Genomic DNA, 19,568 nt, shown 5'->3' on the forward strand with positions numbered 1-19,568 from the left:
ACCTGGGGCAAGGGTCGTAAATTCAGGGGACTCAAAAATCAGTGTCCAAAAAGGGCTCAGTTGTTTTGTGGAAGCGGGGGGAAAGTCCCAATTTATCTTGGAGGGCTGGGAGACATGTCTCAATTTGGAGGCCCCAGAAAACTAATTTTTGAATCTGGGGATCCAGAGGAGTTACTCAGAGTCCTCAGGAAAATTGGGGATCAATATCTAAGCTTTAAGGGAAAAGATTACGAGTTCGTAGGTCCTGAGGCCTAGAAAATCAGTGTCCAAAACTGGTGACCTATGAGGAGTTTTCAGTGTGTGAGAGACCCAGGAAACATTGCTTACATTTTGGGTGACTTTGTGGGTGCCCAAGATGCTTTGGGGCCCAAGAAATTTTGGGGCCTGTGTTTACGGGCCTGGAAGGCAATAAGTAATATTTGAGAGGAGAACCCAGCATGTCCAAATATAAGGGAACAGGAAAAGGGTCCAGTGTCATCCTGGGATTTGAGACCACTGTCTGAATTTTAGAAAATCTGGACTTTTGTCAGTGAGCCAGTGGGATACAGGGAATTTTTTTTTTTAATACTCAAAATCTTATGATGCAGAGAAAATATTCAGAATATTTGGTTCCTGGGAACACCCAACAGAGCCCGGTATAAGGAGACATGGGCTTTGTGCGAGCGTCTGTTTTGTGCACGGTGGGACCCAGGGGAACCTGCATAAACCACAGTCACCAAGAAGCACATCTCGGGTAATTGCTCAGTGTGCTTTCGGGGCCTGGGTGACAGTGTCTAAACTGTAAGGGACCTGATTAGTGGCCAGGGAGCTTGGAGAGCCCTGTAAACAAACGCTCCCACATCTTTCATGGCACCCCCCAACACACACACAAATTGGTCAATGAGTTCTGGGGATCAGAAATCAACCTCTGAACTTTGTGGAAGGCACGAAAAAAGAGCAGACTGTCTGCGGTTCAGAACAGGGCTTGGTGTCCTTTGGGTGTAATGCCTACATTTTAGTGAAAGAATAGAAAGCCACGTTCAAACTCTGAGGGTTCTGGGGAGATTGCTCGTGGTGCTGGGGGAACCTGGGAGTCTTTGTGTACAATGTAGGGAACCCAGGCTGGTGCCAGTAAATTTGTGGAACTCGGCGGAGAAGATCCCAAACTGTGGTGAACCGGGGGAACAGGGCTTCGGTGTCGGGGAGCAGAGCAGGGACAGAATGCTTGGGAGACCCCGAATTTCACGTGCAAAATTATGGAGACACAGGGGAAGGGCTTCACTTGTTTTGGAGACGATGCCTAAGTGCCACAAAAACACTGTCCACCTTCTGGGGAGCCAGGCAAACGGGTCAGCACGACCACAGGACCTGGGGGTAATGTGTAAATTTGGGGGGATCCGCATTGGCGGTGTGCGGATCGGTAGGGTCGGAGCAGCGTGTACAAAACTGTTAAGAGCCTGGGAGAAAATGCCCAATGAGTTTGGGGATCCAGGCCACTAGGTGAATCTGGGGGAACGCAGCCGGGGCTCGTGTTTCCAGGTCCCCGGAAATGGATGTCCAAGAAAATTCTTGTGACCTGGGGAAATGCTGGATGCATTCGGAGGGCCTGGGAGCAAGCCTGAAATTTGGAGGATCCCAGGGGAAAAAAAATAATGATGCCCGCGTTTGGTGGGAGCAGGGAAGTCGCTTGGTGACTGGGGACCCCGGAAGTGGAGGGCTGCCTCGCAGCGGCGGAGCCCCGGGTGCCGGGCAGGCGGCGCGCCGCCGGCGCTCCCCCGCGTCTGGGGGCTCGCGCGCGGAGCAGGGGCGCCCTCCCCGGGGGGCGCGGGCGCGGGCAGGTAGCGCCGGGCCCCCCGGGGCGCGCGCCCCGGAAGGAACGTTGCTTCTCTCTCTTCTGCCTTCTGGCGCGGTGAGCGCGCCTGCGGCGGCGGCCCGGCGGAGCGGGCGTCGGGAGGGAGGGAGGAACCCGGGCGCGGCTCCCCGGCGCTCCCGGGGCCCCGGGCTCCCTGCCCGGCCGCCTCCGAGGACGGCCCCGCGCTCCCCGTCGCCGCCGCGCCCCACGCGCTCCCGCGCTGCGAGCCTAGGCGAAGCCGCGGCCGGGCCGCCGCCGCGGGCAAGCTCGTCCCCGGCTCGGCTTGGGGGCCCTGGAGCACCCCAGACGGCCACCCCCCGCGCGCCGGGGCGCTCCGCGAGCGCCGCTCCCGCCTTTCCCGGTCCCCAAACGACGGCGAAGCCCATTCGCTTGGGTAACTCGAAAGAGGGGAGGGAATGAGGAGCAAGAGAAGAGCCGGCATGGGGAGGAGGGACGGGGCAGGACCGCACGGTGGCCAGGGTGCCAGGGGTGTCCTTTCGTTTTCTCAAAGAGCATTTGCACGCGAAGTCTCTCTCTCCCTGCCGGGAAAGTCCATTGCTTAAAAGCCAGTACTGAACCCGACGCAGGCGCAGGGCGCTGGTGGCAGGAACACGGCCACCCCCTGGGAACTGGGCGATCTTGAGGGTGGGGGACAGCGACCCTGGGGGGTACCTGAGGGGTGAGGAGCTGCGAGGAGAAAGGCATTGCTGGGGACAGAGGAATGGTGGGGATCCTGGGGCTGGGACAGCATCGCTTGTACCCAAAGTCACCCCACAGAAGGACCCCAGTTAGAGGGGAGCAGCTCAAAGCCTGACATTCTGGGAGGGCAGGGGTTAACGCCACTGGACAGGTGTGGGGACCCAGTCAGGGCTGAGGCAGTCCTCCACATTAGTTTGGCAGGACAGGGACACCCCCCCCCCCCATGAAAAACAGTCCGTTTTCCACCCAGAGCCCCAGGCACGTGGGGAATGTTCCCCCTTCAAATTCCAGTCCACATCAATCACCCCGTGTCCCATTCCAAGAACATCTGGCCTGTCTCCCCCCACCCATCACCGCCCCCTCCCCTCTCCGCCAGCCTCCGTTCGCAGCCTCCCGTGTCCCCGGCTTTCTGGCCTGGGCGGGTGTGCCTGGGGATCGAGGGAGGGTGAGAAGGGAGCTTCAGGTGCCTTGAAGTCACTCCCCACTGCGTAAAGACCTGTGAAATTGGGGGGGTGAGGAACGGGGTCCCTGGGAGCCCAGAACAGATTTTGGATCCTTTGGAGGGCCTCTGCTTATGGACGAATTTAGCCACCCCCCCCCCCCCCCCCCCGTTGGCTCTGCTCTGGGTTCTCCACCTTTCCTCCAGGCCTGCTTCCCCAGGGGCTGGGAGTGGGGGGCGGCGTGTGCTGAGGTGAGAGCCCCTTTTCAAAGTGTGGGCTTTCCCCCTGGCTGGGGGTGCCTGGGGGGCAATCACGCCAGCGGCTGATCAGTGGGTCCCTCCCCTGCCTTCTGCCCACACAGGCGCCGGCCCTGGAGAAGCCAGGAGAAGCTTGGAGAAGTTCGGAGATGTGCCCTTCAGCTGCTGCCTGGACCTTGGAGGTAGGACGGCTGAGGCCACTTTGGGGTGCCAGACTGAGCCATCAGGGCAAGGGGGGAGCGCACATGCTCTCCCTCCCCCCCGTGGGGCTGCCTGCTGAACCCTCGCCTTATTTAGTCAAAAGTGTGGCTAGAGGGGCAGGCTTGAAGGGGGCAGATCCGGGTCACCCTAGGGCTCAAAAAAGGCACTGGCCGCCCCTGGCCAGGACTAGTGTCAGGCTCTCCCCGACTTCCGGCCCTCCACAGTAGGAAGGGAGCTGCAGCTCAGGCCCCTTGTGGGGCTGGGGTCCCTTTTGCCCAGAGCTTGGCTGGCGCAACTTCAGCCCTACCCCACCCACCCCCACCCCCCGCTGCCCTGCTCCAGCACCAGGGCAGCACAAGCCTCCCCTGCAGATCGCAAACCCACGCTCCAGGGAGAATCATCATCCCCCACGATTCGGACCGACCCACTGATCCTGGCCTCTACACGCCAGGCCTGCGGCTGGGCTGCGCTCGCTCCCGCCTCCCTCCTCCCGGCTCCCCTGCTCCCCTGCTCCCAGCAGGCAGCCTTTCTCCTTCCCCTGCTCTCTCCCACAGCTCTGGCTCCAGGCTGGCCGCTCCTGCTCCCTGGGTCCGAGCCCAGCAATCTACAAACCCTGCTCCATTCTCTGAGGGTCCCCCGAGCACCCCTCCCTCCCTCGCCCACCGCAGGGCACCCGCCGCCAGCTGCCGAGGCCCAGGCCCTGCTCTGAACTCCGGGAGGGACACAGCCGGCACAGCCCCAGCTGGAAGTGGAGGACCAGGGACCCAGCGGGTCCACCCGGAACCACCAGGACTCGACAGCACGAGCTGCCCAGGGCACAAGACACCACAGGCCACAGATCAATAAACCAAAAGCCGAAAAGTAGGTAGGGGTCGGGTGGGGGGCGCAGGGGAGGGGGCTGAGCACTGGCACACTGGGGAAGGACCCAGGCAAGGCCCCTATTGTACTGTTTTATGTAGCGTCTGGAATAAAGACCCCTTTAAAAGAATGTTCTTGGCCTCTCTCTCAGATGGGTAAACCAGCCTAGAAGGGGGTCACCTGCTAGGTCCCTCCCTGAGGGCTCTGAAGGGTGGCCTCTGTGACTTGTGGGTCCAGCGCAAGAACAATCACCCGCCCCACCCCCACTTCCAAAGCTCCCCAAGACCCTGGCGCAGAGCACCCCTCCAGGGCAGCTCAGCGTGTGCCCCCACCCCAGTACCTTGTCAGTGAACTGTGAACCGCTGTGGCCACCACCACGGAGCTTGCTCCAGAAGTGTCCCAGGCACTCTGGCCCCAGGGCTTTCTAGTCCCCCCCCACCAACCCCCACTCGAACACACACACAGGAAGCCCCTCCGGCTGAACACAATGGAATCCTGACACCGGTGCTCTAAGGCCCTCCGCCTCACTGCAGTGCCCCTGCTGTCCTTGGGCCACTACCTCCCTTTCTTCTCACAACTGAGCAGTCAGGAGGTCTGCGACTGCCACCCACTTTGACAAATAGGGACCCAGAGAGGTCAAGCCACTCGTGTGAGGTCCCACAGCCCAGCAGCCCAGGTCAAGGAGGACCTGGGTCTCATGTGCCCCAGCTGAGCCCAGCCTTCCTGGGGTCTCCTGATTCACAACTGATGAGTTTTCCCTCTTCCCCTCCCTGTTTTCTTTCCCCTTCCTCCAATTCTGTCCCCACCTTGTCTGCCCCCCCCCCCCCAGCCCGCTCCCATGGACTGCCCTGTCCACCTCCCTTGCCCTTCTTCTTCCAGGAGCTCCCTTCCAAGGATGGCTGTGGAGCCCAGATGGCAAGGGGCTTGCTGCAACCACACCTGAGCCACCAAGGGACAGGCAGGCACCAGGAGCAGACCCCCTGACTCACAGATGCCTGTGGTGTGACTCTGAATACACCCCAGCTTCCCTGGGCCTGAGGGGAGAGGGGCTCCATGAACTGAAGGAAACAAGGCCCTGGCACAGACCCTGACACTTGGAGGGCTGAACCCGTGGACACCTCTGCACAGCCCTGGGGGTCTGAAGACACTCACCTCTGTGGGGCTGGGGCTGGCCACAGGCCTCAGTTCTGAGCACGAGGGGACCGCCTGGGCCACAGGCCACAGCAGCTCACCTCTGGACTGGGTTCTCCAGCAGCGCTGGCTGGCTGTGACTCGGGCTGTGGCTCCAGCTGGGGGGCAGCCTGGGCTGGGGGCTCAGCTGGGTGAGATGCCGGGCCCTGGGTCTTGGGATCCACCTCCTCCTCAAGGAGCTCAGCAGTGACTCTTCGGCCCCTAGGGGAAACACAAAGGTGTTCCTGAGATGAACCCTTTTAAGACAAGTCCTCTGCCAGCCGGAGCCCCGTCCTCTCCTCCTCCCCTGGCTGTTCAGTGAGGAGGCCTGAAAGTCACCTTGCCAGGGTTTTGGGTAGTAGCTTCCTTTCCTGTCCTTATGGCTGCCTAGCTCCCCCTCTTTCAAAGTACAAGGGAAGGAGGAAGAGGCCCACAGTTCACCTAAAGCTGGACTTCCCAGCAGCCAAGCCTGAAAATGTTGCTTGCCCACAGAGGCAGGAGACCCTTCTGTTGGGTGGCCTGCCCCTTCTTGGCTGGTGTGGACTTGTGCCTGGGCATGGGGTGGGGTTGCACACGAAAGGCATGCCTTGGGGGATCACCATGCACAATATGACCCCCCCCAACTCCAACATTCCCACATTGGGTGGAAGGAAGGAGGGGGTCAGGAACAAAACAAAGGGCACAGCTCTGTATTCAGAAAGCCCCTGGATGGTTGGAGAGGTACAGTGGGACACTGAGCTTCCCTGGGGAAATGAGATCTGTCCCCACAAACACCACACTGGGTGTATGGAGGAGTCTGGGACCCCACATGGAGGGGACAGAATCATGCACTCCCCCGGGAAATTGCCCTTGCCCCACCACTCAGTTCTGTGGGCAAGAGAGGCAACAGGAGAACTGGGCCCGCCAGCAGGGAGAGAGAAGCTTTACTCTTTTAATCCTGCCGTGGGTACAAGCCGCATTGCCCTTCATCCTCTTCCTTCTCACTCCCCTTTCCAAATACTTAGTGGGGTTCTTTGGTTATGGTCAGGAGGTGTAGGGAGTGGGGAGAAGGGGGGTGCTTTGCTTTTAAAATGGTATAAAAAAACTGCTCCAAAATCTTGGGCCCCCAGCCCTCTGCACAGTGTCCTGTTTGTCTTTGGTTGGGACTGGGAGGCGGGGGGTGGGGGGGGTAGGGGGGTGGGAGCGGTGGTGGTGCAGCAAGAACAAATTTCTCACACAGAAAAGCCATGCCCTTTACATTTGCAAAAACAGCTGTTCACTCCTGCTGGGAAGGGCAGCCCTACCCTCCACTCCTGCCCCTCCCACTTGGCCTGGCAGATTAGTGAAGGAAAACCTATTTTCCTTGCAAAAGCCTCTGTGACTCTGTGGGGACCTATGGAAAAGCCCCCTCCCCACTTGTCTTTCCTGTACCCTCCAAAGTTGAGGCTGTTCTTAGGAAGCTTGCCCTCACCCTTCCTCCTGCAGCAGAGGTGTGTCCCTCCTGCGAAACGGTGATACTTTTAGCTGCCTCAAGCCCGCAGCCCACCCGTGCCTCAACACTTAGAATACAGCTTTTCTCTCACACTGAGAGGCTGCAACAAGAGGGAGGGAAGCCCGGTCACCTGTACTCTAGTCGCTGCGTAGTCCCCGAAGCTCCCGGGCGGTGGATGAAGAGGACGGGGGAGTCACTGGTGCCCAAAGCTCTCTGCTGAAACTGCCCGGCCGATGATCTGCTGGTCGGGTCAATATTAGCAGTCGCCGCCAAAGCAGGGGGTGCTCTGGCTGTGGTGCCCAGACCCTCCAGCCGGGTTGACGGGGAGGAGGAGGTGGGGGACGAGGCTGAGGCTGGAGAGACGATGAAGGGCACTTTTAGAGTGTGCATATTAACAGCCCCTAGAAGCGGGAGAGGGTCTCCACCGCTGACCACGGCACCTGCTCAAATGCCAACTGAAATTACAGTTTTGCCCCTCACCTCCTCGTCCCCTCCACGCCTTTCCACGAGCCCCTCCAAATTGGGTAGCTTTGTGCCCACTCAGTGGTGCTGAGGCCACTGGGCAGCTGGCTGTGGCACCTTCTCACGCCAGGGCACATGCATTAGGGGGTGGAGATTTGGCCAGCCCCCTAACCCCACGGAGAGGCGTGTGTGGGCGTGGACATTAACCGGAAGTACTCCCTTTAGCTAGGAGGTGGGACTATCTGGAGGGGTGGAGAGTGGGCGGGGCCTCCCGAGATTGACACCTGGCAGTCACTTGACACCCTGGAATGCCAGTGGGCGTGGCACGGGTAAAATGGCGATGGGCCATATGCAGAATGAAGCAGGGTTCGAGAGTGATCAGAAAAACCTCTCTCCAGGTGCTCCCAAGGCAGCTGCAGTGCAACGTCGTCATGTCCCTCCTTCTTTCAAGGGCAGGGGACTCGTCTGGGAGTTTCCTCCCTTCACCAGTTACTCCCGATTGGCCCCCCTGCACCGCATGCATGATGGCAGATGGCAGCTCTGAGCACCAGTCCTGCTTGATCACGGACACCCTGGGTGGGATGCTGGGTTCACAGCCTTTGAGTCTGGCTGAAACTCCAATCGAAGCACAGCCTCAAAGCCATCAGCAGCTGGGGGAGGGCCCAGCAGATGTGCTGCCCTGACTGGACTAAATCTCACTGGGAATTTAAACCTCTCTCCCAAGGTTGCAGGGAGAGCAGACCACAGAGCAAAGACTCGCTGAAAGGCAAAGACGTCTGTACTTCCCAGAAGGCCACCACTCCCATCCTCCCAGTACCCTTGCACCCCAGTTTACCTAGCTTACTGGCACATGCTGGGGTTTAACTCTCCCTCTCCCTTTCTCTCTCAAGCCATCACCTGAACTCCCTTCCTTAGCCAAAGGGAAGGGACATCCAATGGAGAGAATAAGACTTTGGGTGGGGAAGAGAGACTTGAGGGGGGTACTCAGGTCTGGCAGCTGTGCCCCAAAGGATGCAGATGCCCCAGAGCCACACCACCTCATGGGAAGAGGGCAGGAGGGACTCTTTGCTGGGCTCTTGGATGGGGAGGGACGAAGGAATGCTAAAGGGCCTTAAGTCAGGTCTGGGCACATAGAAGGGAGTCAGTGTGAAGCAGTCCACAGTTCCTGTGGTGCAGCAGTCACCTGCTTGTATGGGCTCTGACTCTGCTTTGGGCTCTGTGGCTTGAAGGCTTTGCATCCTGTGCTGTCCCCTGCTATCTGCTGCAAGATGCCCAGATGTTTCAAGGGGCTATTGCCAGGTTCTTATGGGAAAACTTAGCCAGGACTTGCCAAGCCACATGTGGGGCTAGGGAGAGTGAAGAGCTGACCTCAAGCCAGACGTGAGGATTTCATGGGAGGCTCACCAGACTGAGAAGGTGGGCAGCTAAAAGGCTGAAAGGGAAGTGGCCTTTCAAACCCACAGATCAAACTCCTGAAAACGTGGAAACTCCCAGCTCCCAAACGGTATCTTGAATCTGAATTCTGCCTTGATCTGGAGTCCCATCTCAGGCCTGGCCCAAAAAAGAGTCATGCAGGGTTATTTTAGTCTATCAAAATCTTGGAGCCCAGAATGCTCAAGCAAGAGGAAAGGAGCAGAGGAAAGGGTTTTGGGTGGGGAGGACCCCTGGAGGACTAGCTAAGCCATGGCACCACTGAGACAAGACTAGAGGTTTTGGGGGTCAGGGAAGTGGGTGTGGGGCTTGTGACCCACAACCCTACATTCCACTTGTTTTCCTTGGCGGAAGGAGAGCACATGGCCTATAGGGTATACAGGTAGTGGAAGGGAACACACAAGGGACAAATTTGGAGTGCAGGGAGGAAGGGACACCTCATAATAATAACCTCATTGCCCCTCCTGCCTTTAGGCCTGGGAGAAGATCATCCCATCCTGGGTCTCTGGCCAGGTCCTCACTTATTCAAGAGAGTCCTGGAGCACCCCCCAGGAAGCCCAAGTGCCAGGTTTCCTCCACTCGGCTGCTTGAGCGGCCTCATGCTGACACCTGGCGGCCGCTTCTAGAATTAAAGCGGAAAGAGCCCACCAGTTTTAGACACTACAACTTGAGACTCTCTGAGGAGAGGGCTGGGGGGCAAAGGTATATTTCTGTCTATGGAGGGAGCCCCCTACAGCATCAGGGTACAGGTGATCTCTACCCTTTTGTGCTCAGATCTGAGGCTCTTATCCACCTCCATCCTGGCATTACAGAACAGGTGGTGGAGGGAGGCATAAGGGAATTCCCCCCATTTGGGGGACTCCCCAACACCAAAGGATGTGGCAAGGTGGATGCCCAAAGCCACAGGTGCACCACCTTCCAGAAGCATTGTTGTGTTCTGAAAACTAGAGGGCCCTGTATTACATTCGTATCAGAATAAAATCAGATCGATTACTGAGAAGCTCCAGGAAGAATGTTGGGACCCCGTCCAGAGGCAGAGACCCTGGGATGAGCAGGGATGGGCTGAATTTTGCTGTCTGAGCTCTCTTCCCAGCAGGGCTTTCCAAACCTGGCCCGAGCCTGACACCTTGTGGCTACTTGTAGAAGTGCAGCCGCAGCCTCAGAAAACCCACCTTTCCTTAAATCAGTAATAGCCTTTTGGGCAACTACGTCACTTTACCAAACCTCAGAACTGAGACAACCCGGAGCCCCATTCTGAACACACTAGATTTTGTCCCAGGAGCCTGGCACCGTCGGATACCATATGGCTCTGCCGTGTCCATGCAGCAGGTAGTCTGACAGGCCAGGGGAGATTGCTGGGGGCTGCACATAGCCTTGAAGTCCCAAGGTCACATCACAAGGGCCCTGGGGGAGCCAGCCTGACAGGGCCCAGGGGCCACGTTGCACTGCTCACACAGCTATGTGTTCACATGGGGGAGAGGGATGGCTAAGGGAGGCTTGGAGGCTGACCCAGTTCAAGCCCTGGCTCTGCCAATGGATGTGGGCAGGTCGGTTCACCCTCTGAACCTCATGGGTCCCATGTGGGGGTGCACAGAGGCCCAGACACCAGCATCTGGTGCAGGGTAAATGCTAATAAACACTCGTTATTCTGCTCTCCCGACGTGAATGCGTATTTGTCCCTGACTCCCCTAACCCTTGGCACTAGAATATTCTTTCTTGAGACTGTATGGAGATGCATCCTAGACCATTGGTAGCTAAGCCACAGGGCCTGGCTAGTGCTGGGACACCTGCCTCCAGAGGCCTGTCTATCCCTTGCAGGTAAAAGTCACTACCCAAGAGGGCTCTGGAGTTTGGGGAGAGGGAGCTCAGCCAGGGCAGGGCTGGTAGTCTGGGGAGTCCCAGGAGCTGCAAAGATATCTCCCCCATGAGGGTCTTGGGCCAACAGGTCCCCAGGTTGTACGGTGGCTTTGCTCTCCCTTCTCCATTTCTCTCAGCTGGCCTCATTCTCCTTTCCGTGTAGGCCCCCCAGGACCCCAGCCCTGAGTCTCCTCCCTTGGGAAGCTTGCCCTCCTGGCAAGGGCCCCCACATGCCCATGGACCACAATGTGGGGACTGCGTCAGCTTCCTCTTGCCCACGATCCTGGGAGGAGAACCAGATCCATGGTACTGTGTCTGTGCCACAGAGTCCCAGAGAGACAAGCAGTTTGCTGGACACTGGGAGCAAGCAGCGGAGTCGGGACAGATCGCTAAGCCTGAAGCCCTGCCTTGGCCTTCTGTGACCCCTCCCCCCCACACCTGGCCCATGGGGGACAGTGCATCATGTGGCAACACGGTCTGGAAGAAGTCTGTCCTGCTGGGGAAGGAACTGATGGTGTCCGGGACAGGCCTGCTGATCACTGCTGCAGCAGGCCCCGGGACCGGTTCCCCGCCACCCCCCCACCCCCACCACATGCCTTGCCACCACACTGGACCCTTCAGCAGCCAAGGCAGGGACAGTCTCCTCTGGTTTCCCTCAGATAAATGAGGAAACTGAGGCCCAGAGACGTTCAGGGTAACTTTCCCAAGGCCACACAGCCACAAGCAGCACAGCAAGGACTTACGACCCCTGCCTGGCCTCCCAGCTCTCTCCCCTCAGCCTTGCACCAGCCCAGGTCGACACTCCAGCTGGCCCCGACACGCTGACGCTAGAGGGGAGGGGAGGTGCCCACATGTCCTCCAGACCTTAGCCTGTCCCTTCTTTTTGACCGGGACCAGTGCATGCCCAGCCATGGAGAAGGGCCTGGGGAACATCAGTTCTGTGTGAACACAGCTGTCACTGTGACTCCAGAGAGAGTGGCATGGGCTGTACCTGACTCACAGCCATCCCTGGCCTAGGTTTGCTCCACCCATAGCGACAGCCTGACATGGACTTGTCCTCAAGGTTGAGATGCCTTTGTAGGGGCACAAGACACCTCCTCCAGGAAACCTCCCAGCTTGCCTTCTGTTATGAGCTGATTGTGTGACTAGAGCTAACTTCCACCAGAGCCTGACCTCTCTGCCACTTCCTTTCCCACAGCTGGGCTGGGGTCCAGAAAGCACCCCCAGAGAGCAACCAAGGATCAACCCACCCTCTGGACCCTGGAGAGGGCCTTTCCACCTTTTCCCTACCCCTGACTCTTGAAGATCTCCTTAGACAGGATGAGCAGATCTCAGGAGTGTACCATGGAGAGCCAGGGAGGGCCATGGAGGGCCAGAGAGAGCTACGGAGGGCCATGAAGAGGCAGGTAGGGCCAGAGAAGGCCATGGAGGGTTGGAGAGGGCCAGGGGGGTTACAGAGGGCCACGGAGGGCCAGGAAGGACCATGGAGAGTCAGGGAGGGCCAGGGAGGGCCAGGGAGGGCCAGGGAGGGCCAGGGATGGTCAGGGAGGGCCAGGGAGGGTTGGAGAGGGCCAGAGTGGGGATAACAGAGAGCCATGGAGGGCCATGGGGGGCCAGGAAGGGTCAGGGAGGGTCGTGGTGGGTCACAGAGGGCCAGGGAGGATTAGGGAGGGCCATAGAGGGTCAGAGAGTGTCAGGGAGGACAGGGCAAGCCAGAGCTCCAGGTTCAGAGTCTCAGCTTTACTCCAGGACCTCCCAAATTCAACTCCTCCCAGCCCCATTCTTGCTGCCCACTGAGCATCCACGTGGGACTGAGCCACAGCTCAGAACCTGAGGTCTAAAGAAGGAAGAGAATTTCCAAGGTCCTCCCTTGGGCGTTGGGGGGCAGGCAAGGTGGCCCCGCGGGAGGCTGGGCCGGAACAGGGCCAAGCTATGAAGTGAGGATGGCCTTTGAAGAACAAAGGGGGGGCTCTGAGTCCCAGCGTGAACAGCCACAAGCTGGCAGGGCTGCTGGGGCGCGGGCTCTGTTTTCCAAAAACACAGATGGGCTGGGAAGGGGGTCAGAGTGAGGCCGGCGAATGTGGCCCCCTCCCCCCCAGGTTCTGATGGCTCAGCAGCCTCTTCCACATGGGGCTGGAGGGGGCGGGGCCAGCCCTCCCCCCCTCCCCCCTGCACCCCGCTCAGGCTGGGGGCCCTACTGTCCTCCCTGTCAAGGCCCAGAGACAGGCACGGTGGGGAAGGACGCCTCGTGGGGTCACAGATGGGGAGCCCTGAGTGTGGCTGGTCCGGGGGTGGGCCTCTGGGTCTAGAAATTCTGAGCCCCTCTGGGTACAGGGAGCTGGGGGGAACAGGACTTATGTCCACTCCCGGCCTGATGGATCCCAAGTGCAGCGTAGCCACAGACCCAGCGGTGCCCCCAGGACCCCATGTGGTCAGCCCAGTGCCTTGAAGGGTGGGGACTATGGGGTGACCTTGTCCTATGGCCCGAGGCCCAGCTTCCTGGGGAGACCCAGGGAGACCGTTGGGACCGGTCCCCCCACAACTGCACACGGGCAGGAGGTGGGAGGTCTGGGCTGAGGCAGGGTGGGGCTGCTTGCACCACCACAGCCTGACTAGGCTGCAGGGGACATGGGGAGACGCTTCGGTCGGCCTCCACGTTCGAAGGAATCTGCCTCCCTGTCCCTGTGAAGAACCCAGAAACAATAGTGCTGGGTGGAGGGAGGGAGGCAGGAGGCCCCCACCTCCCTGTTTATCTCTGCGGTTCCCAGACCCCTGTCTGCCTCTGTCCCCAAAATTTTCTTTCTGGCACTGACCCCTCTCCTGCCAGCAGCCGGCGGGGACAGGGGGTGGCACGGGAAGGAGGGAACCTGGCCTGGCCGGACCCCTTCCGGAGGCCCCCTGGGTCCCCGAGTCCCCTGCCTCACGTAAGCCTTCGGGCTACGGGGACTGAGGTGGTACCAGCACGGGGAGGGACCACCTGGCCTGACAGTGACGGCCACCCACCAGCCCCCAGCCTCAAGTCCCTCAGAGCCCTGCAGACCCTCAGCAAGAGCTCCAGCTGGGTGGGCGCCTGGCCCTCCGCTGACCTCGGCTTGCTCAGCCACACTGTGTGTGTGTGTGTGTGAGGGGGTGGCTGAAGGAAGTCACCCCCAAAGACCTCCCTTCCACCCCAAGGCTCTGCATTTCTGGGGATCGGGGCTCAGGATCACCCTGGAGACTTTCCCAGAATGTTGGGGACCTGGTACCTTGTCCGGCTGCTCCCACGGAGAAGCCTAGACCAGAAAGACTGGGGGCCTGAGACACTACACAGCCCGTCTCCTTCCTAAACCTCAAGGCCTCTAGAGCCTGGGTGGCCCGCCCATCGGGCATTCCCCGAGGCCCCGGAGAGTGCCCAATGGCAGGAACTGGGAGACACAGATCCTTTCAGAGAGCACCACGGGCCTGGACCGCGGGAGTCGCATGCATCAAAAGTGGGGCTTTGGTGCCCTCTGCTGGTCATATCTGTGAATGGCCGCCCTGGCCCTCTTGCCTGGCTCGGACAGGTGCCTAGGTGCCCAGGGACGCCACCTGCACTGGGGGCCTCACCGTGCCCGGGCCCGAGGGCAGGCTCCCTCAAAGGGAACACAGGCATCTCCCCTCACGGCCTCGCTGGATGCAGAGACTCACCAGGGCTCAGCCGGGTCTCTGCCAGGGGGCCTTGCCAGGAGCTCAGGTCACTGGCTCCTGGTCTCGCTCCCTCTGGACCGCACCACCGCCCCTCCCCCCAAGGCACCGGGCCTTCAAAAGCAAGTGGACCCACCCTGGCATCCCTGCACCCACCCCCTTGCCCCTCAGGGTCTGCTCAGGCCCGGAGAACAGTGAGGACGGTAAATATTTACTGCCGACAGGAGAAGGCAAATACTGCCCCAAGGGCCAGGCGGAAGTGCCCGTTCATCGGTGCCGGAGGCAGCTGCACTGGCAGAATGTCCTCAGCGTGCGGGCACCAGAGGGACAGACATCCTGGCTCCAGCCTCAGTCTCCCCGTCAAGAACACAGGCACAACAGCTCCCACCCCACATGGCACTGTGATGGCGAAACACAGAACAGACGTGACGGCAAGTGTGGGGGCTACAACATCCCCGGGAGGCCCTGGCCCCCGAGTGAGGGGGCTGGGGGACCCGGCAGGGTCAGGGGACTGCTCCTCCACACCCTGCTGCCCCGGGCTCGGGGGCATTTGGACTCCTGCCCCCCATGCCAGGTGACACACAGGGCTGGGTGTGGCCAACAACACCGCCAGCCCCATGGGCGAGGGAAGCCCGGGTTCCAAGGGCAGGCAGGGTCTGAGGACACGGGACGATTGTCCTCCTGTTTCCCAGAAGGGGCGGAGCATGGCCCGGATGGGGTGGCAGAGGCATGGCCTGGGGCTTGGCTGCCATGGGGTGACCTGGGGTCCCCAAGGAGCAGGGGCATCTGAGGTCCAGTGCCCAGGGTGGTGCCAAGCAGGAGACTGGGTCTGACCTCTCCTCTGCCACCTGAGACCCTGATGACCTTGGGCATCTCCCTGCCTCCCTTCTCCCTGCCTCCATGAGCTGTTTGTGGAGGGGCTCTGGAGAGGGTCCCACGCACCTTCCCAAGATCACAGCCATGGCCGGCTGGGGGCTGGGGGGAAAGGCTCACCAGGAGGGCCCTGCCCCGGTAGCAGGGCCGAGGGTGGCCTCCGACCACGACCGGGTCTCACGGGCGGGCGGTCTTTCCCACCCCGTGAACGTGGACCCTCCCCTGTGGCCCCAGCTACACCCAAGACCAGCTATGCTGGGAGTCCCCCCCCAGCTGGGATGGCCCCATGTATCCCTGGGCCCTAAAGGGCTCCTGCGCTCCCCTCCACAGAGTTTTCCGGCACCTGTGGGCCGCAGGTGGGGGGTGGGGGGGACACCTGGGCCATTTTCCAGGGTCTTGCGGGGACACAGGCTTAGCTAACTGCTGTCTCCAGGACACCCTGACCCCACCAGCCTACTTCCAATCCCAGCCGCTCCCAGCCCAGGCCACAGGCACTTACGTACCTCAACTTCTGCAGGACGCCCCTGCCTCTGTCCCTGTGGATGGGGCCACCTGCTGTTCCCATGCACAGTCCCCCCCCCTCCTCTTCCGGGTCCAGTGTCCAGCCGTCCGCTCCAGGGGCGGGGCTAGCTGGGGACGGCCACAGCTCTGGGGGTGTTGATGTTGTCATGGGGAGGGGGAGGCCCTGCAGGGAGCCCCGGGGCTGCGGGCAGGCTGGCCGGACAGCCAGGTCCCAGCAGGAGGATCTACTTTGGGCTCTGAGGCCACCTCTGAGCGGTCTGCAGCCTCGGGGGGCCCGGGCGCCCGGCCCCAGGGCCCAGCCATCCCAAGCTCCGGCCCGGGCGGAGCCTTAGGAAAGGTGCAGATTGGTTTGGCTTGGGAGGCCGGCAGGCTGGCCAGGCTTTTGTGCAGCCAGGGTCACCCGCTGACCTCCCCGGCCACAGCCAGCCCAGACAGCCCCCAGGCTCCCTGGCATTCCAGGTGGCGGCTTGGGCGGTGTGCCCAACGGACCCACACCGGAGGAGGAGGGGTGTGAACCCCTGAAGACCCGACCCCCAAGTGACCTCATCCTTAGGCCCGATGGCACTTCTGGGACTGAGCGCCGGGTCTGGGGCTGCTGAGCAGGAGGAGGAGGGCCACAGGGTGGCAGGGAGACCGGCCCTGACCCTGGCCCTGTGGGCTGCAGTCTTGGGGGGCCACAGCCGGGATGCTGCTGCGCGCTAAGTCTGAGGGCCCTGCCCAGTGCCCGCGGGGTCTGAGTCCATCCGTCAGCTCAAGGGGTGCCGTGTGGCTTCTCCTGATTCCTCCAGGGCTTCCTCTGGCTCGGTCTGCACTGGGGCTGAAGCTGCCCCGGTCCGGCCCAGAGCCGGGTGGTGGAGGGGCCCTGAGAAAGGCCAGCCCCGGACAGCCTCTTGTGCCCTTCTCTGTCCCCTGCCCCTGCAGGACCCCCTCCCCCACCCACCTTTCCAAGGGCTTCCATCAGAAAAAACACTAAACGTAGAGCCCGCACGGCTAGGTGGGGAGAAGCGGCTGGAATGTTCTCATTCTCTTTCCTTGGAAAGCTCTCTGGGGGCCCTGAGAGCTCAAGGCTTTTGAATTAAGGGACCCAGCTCCCAGCCGGCCCCCAGGGCCCCCCAAACCCTTCTCTGTCTTGTCTTGAAGCAGCCAGGGATGGGGGCGGGGGGGGGAGGGTGCCCAGGGCAGCAGGGGGCGGGCAGACAGGAGCTTGCCCGTGCCCGGTGGGCGTGGGGAAAGCGCGGAGGGACTCGCGTAGACAGAGGAGGAAGGGGGTCTCTGCGGGCCCCCCCCCCCGCCCCGGCCCCCGGCCAACACCTCAGCCCCCGTGCCACACAGACCACGCGAGCGGGGCTCGTTCAAGGGTTTATTGGACGGGTTGGGGCTCAGGGGCGGCGGGCTCCGGGAGCCCTCTAGTTGCAGTAATGCTCCAGCTGGTACAGCGAGCAGACACTGGCACAGCATTGCTCCACGATGCCCCGCTTCTGCAGGGGCGCCTCCAGGGCCGAGGGCTGCAGGCCGCCCGCGCCAGGCGCCTCCCCCAGCTCCGCGTCCTTCCCTGCGGGACAGTAAGGCGGACGGCCGCTCAGGGACAGACCGAGCCTCCCGCCTGCCCGCCCACGTGACGGCCGTGGGGCGCCCACCCCACCGCAGGCTCCCAGGCCGCAGGGCAGGGCCAGGGCAGGAGCCCACACGGGGGCCCTTGGTGCCCGACGATGGCCTTTCGGGATGTGACCAGGGGAAATGTGGTTTTTCTTTTTTAAAACTCCAGCCCGATTCCCCCGAGGCGCCAGGTGGGAAGCCGGGGTGGGGTTAGCGGGGGCAGCGGGGGCTCACCCTGAAGGTCCTCTGCCTCCCGGCGGGCCTTGGGCGTGTAGAAGAAGCCGCGCTCCCCGCACACCAGGTACAGCGCCTCCACCAGGTGGGAGCCGCACAGGTGCTGGTTGACGAAGGCTCGGGTCGGGGCAGGGGTCCAGAGGGACAGCAACGCCAGCAGGGGCAGGAGGCGCGTCCACAGGGCCATGGCGGGGGACAGTGACCTGGGGGACGGGCAGGGTTGAGGCCGGCGAGGGGCACGCGCCACACCCAGGACCCCCGCCCTGCGCTTGCCCCCCAGATGCTCTGTGCTGGGAGCCCTCGTCCTCCCGCCGGCTCGAGAGCCCGGGCCCGGGGCCCCGACACCCTGGACTCAGCTGACGGAGAGCCCGTGGGGACAGACCTGCTTGCTGTCCGTGTCAGGGTGCAGGTGGTCCCGGGGGGGGCTGCTGGCTGCTGGGCCCCGCTGGCTTTATAGCTCCCGACCCCACCGCCTGGCCCATCGGGGCCCCCCGGTGACAGTGGCAGATGGCCTGGGGCTGAGGCTGCAATTTCTGGACCATTTCCCCGGTGCTGGGTCCGCGGGAACAGCTCCTCGGTCGTCAGCACCTCTCAGGCCACGGGGTCATTAGAGTCTTAACGAGGGGCCTGATGGCTGCTCACAGCTGGGGGCCAACGTCTCCCCAGGAGCAGAGCCCCACCCAGGCCTCGCCTGAGCCACATTTTCCACATTAGTCCAGGGGAGCGGGGGCCCCGGGGAGGGGGATGCTGCCTGGACCCTGGGCCCGTGCCACAGTTTCCAGTCTTCCTCCTGGGCCCCTTGAGTGGTGCATGGGGGAATATCCCCTCCCTGCTCACGGCCCTACCCCTACCTCAGCATAGAAGCCTCGCTGAGACCCACCCCCCCCCCCCAGCACCCTGGGGTGCCACAGGGAGAGTTGAGCTTGGGGACCAGCCACCGTGTGGACTCTGGGGCTAGGCCTCTGTGTGGGGCCCCACATGACCCACCCACGTATCCTCTGGATGCCCACCCCTGTTTCTGGAGCCCCTGCCCGTCTCCCCATGCTGACCCTTTTCAGACCATCAGCCCCGTTGGCCGCCACACGGTTTGGGTCCCTTGGTGCTCCCCAGCCCCCCGGACAGGACTAGGAGGCAGGCCAGGACCCTCTCCCCTCCCCCTGCCACCTGCAACCCTCTCTGGGCACCCCAGAGTCTGTGGGCCCTTTCCAGCTGAGAAAGGAGCTCAGCCTGCCTCCTCCTCTTGCCTCAGACCAAAGGGACAGGAGGGGTGGGGATGTCCTGCACCCACCCCCACCCCCAGCATGGACCCCACTCTCCAGCCTGGGAAATACCGAGACCCCCTGCCCAGGACGTCCTGCTGTGCACCCCTGGAGCAGCCACGGGACCACGAAGGGGCTGGCCACCTGCTCCGAGCTCAGCCCCGCCCCCCATGCGGGACTCTCTGCAGGCTGGATGCCCGCTCTCACGGGCACCTTCCCCACTGCCACTTCTGCCCAGGCCATGCTGAGGCGGTGCCCGCTATGACCCCCAAGGCCGCCACACAGCAGGGAAGGTCGGGGGGGGGGGTCTCTTGAGAGGACTATGCAGGACAGGGGGTGGGTGGAGCTAAAGCCAGGTGAGAGGGCACAGCCCAGGGGCCGGTAGGGCTGGAGGGGGCCGGGGCTGGCCCTCAGCCCTTCCCCAGGGCTCACGGCCGTCAGAAATGGCCCCACTGGGGTAAGGGAGATCTGGGCACAGACAAGGTGCTTAAGCCACAGATGAGGGACGGACAGACCCCCACGGAGGGCTTGGGGCAGAGGGCTTTGCCTCGAGGCCTTTGACAGATGAGTCGGGGTTTGCCAGGCCTGCTGTCCCGAGAGCTCAAAGCCAGGGAGGGCCCTGGAGGTGTGTGGTGGTGAGTGGCCGCCAGGAGTGAGTAGGGCCTGGGGAGACTGGCTGGTGTCTCCCGGGAAGCCCCCAGGCCGCTCTCTCCAAGGACCAGGGGTAGGGGTGGGAGGGGTCAC

General features: G+C 61.9%; 2 protein-coding genes across 2 annotated transcripts; both read right to left on the bottom strand.

Annotated features, from left to right (window-relative positions):
* Positions 1–5,440: 5,440 nt before the first annotated feature.
* Positions 5,441–16,075, bottom strand: LOC128311722 (insulin-like). The gene is made up of 2 exons (XM_053202757.1): positions 15,717–16,075; positions 5,441–5,678 (listed from the first exon to the last, which is right to left on the bottom strand). The coding sequence occupies exons 1-2, from the start codon at positions 15,881–15,883 to the stop codon at positions 5,468–5,470; spliced, it is 378 nt and encodes a 125-aa protein (XP_053058732.1). The 5' UTR covers positions 15,884–16,075; the 3' UTR covers positions 5,441–5,467.
* A 1,006-nt stretch (positions 16,076–17,081) lies between these two features.
* Positions 17,082–18,049, bottom strand: INS (insulin). Its single transcript, XM_027045905.2, has 3 exons — positions 17,948–18,049; positions 17,566–17,768; positions 17,082–17,287 (listed from the first exon to the last, which is right to left on the bottom strand). The coding sequence occupies exons 2-3, from the start codon at positions 17,750–17,752 to the stop codon at positions 17,142–17,144; spliced, it is 333 nt and encodes a 110-aa protein (XP_026901706.1). The 5' UTR covers positions 17,753–17,768; positions 17,948–18,049; the 3' UTR covers positions 17,082–17,141.
* Between the last annotated feature and the right edge of the window lie 1,519 nt (positions 18,050–19,568).

Source organism: Acinonyx jubatus, chromosome D1, assembly GCF_027475565.1.
Source record: "Acinonyx jubatus isolate Ajub_Pintada_27869175 chromosome D1, VMU_Ajub_asm_v1.0, whole genome shotgun sequence".
Taxonomy (NCBI): domain Eukaryota; kingdom Metazoa; phylum Chordata; class Mammalia; order Carnivora; family Felidae; genus Acinonyx; species Acinonyx jubatus.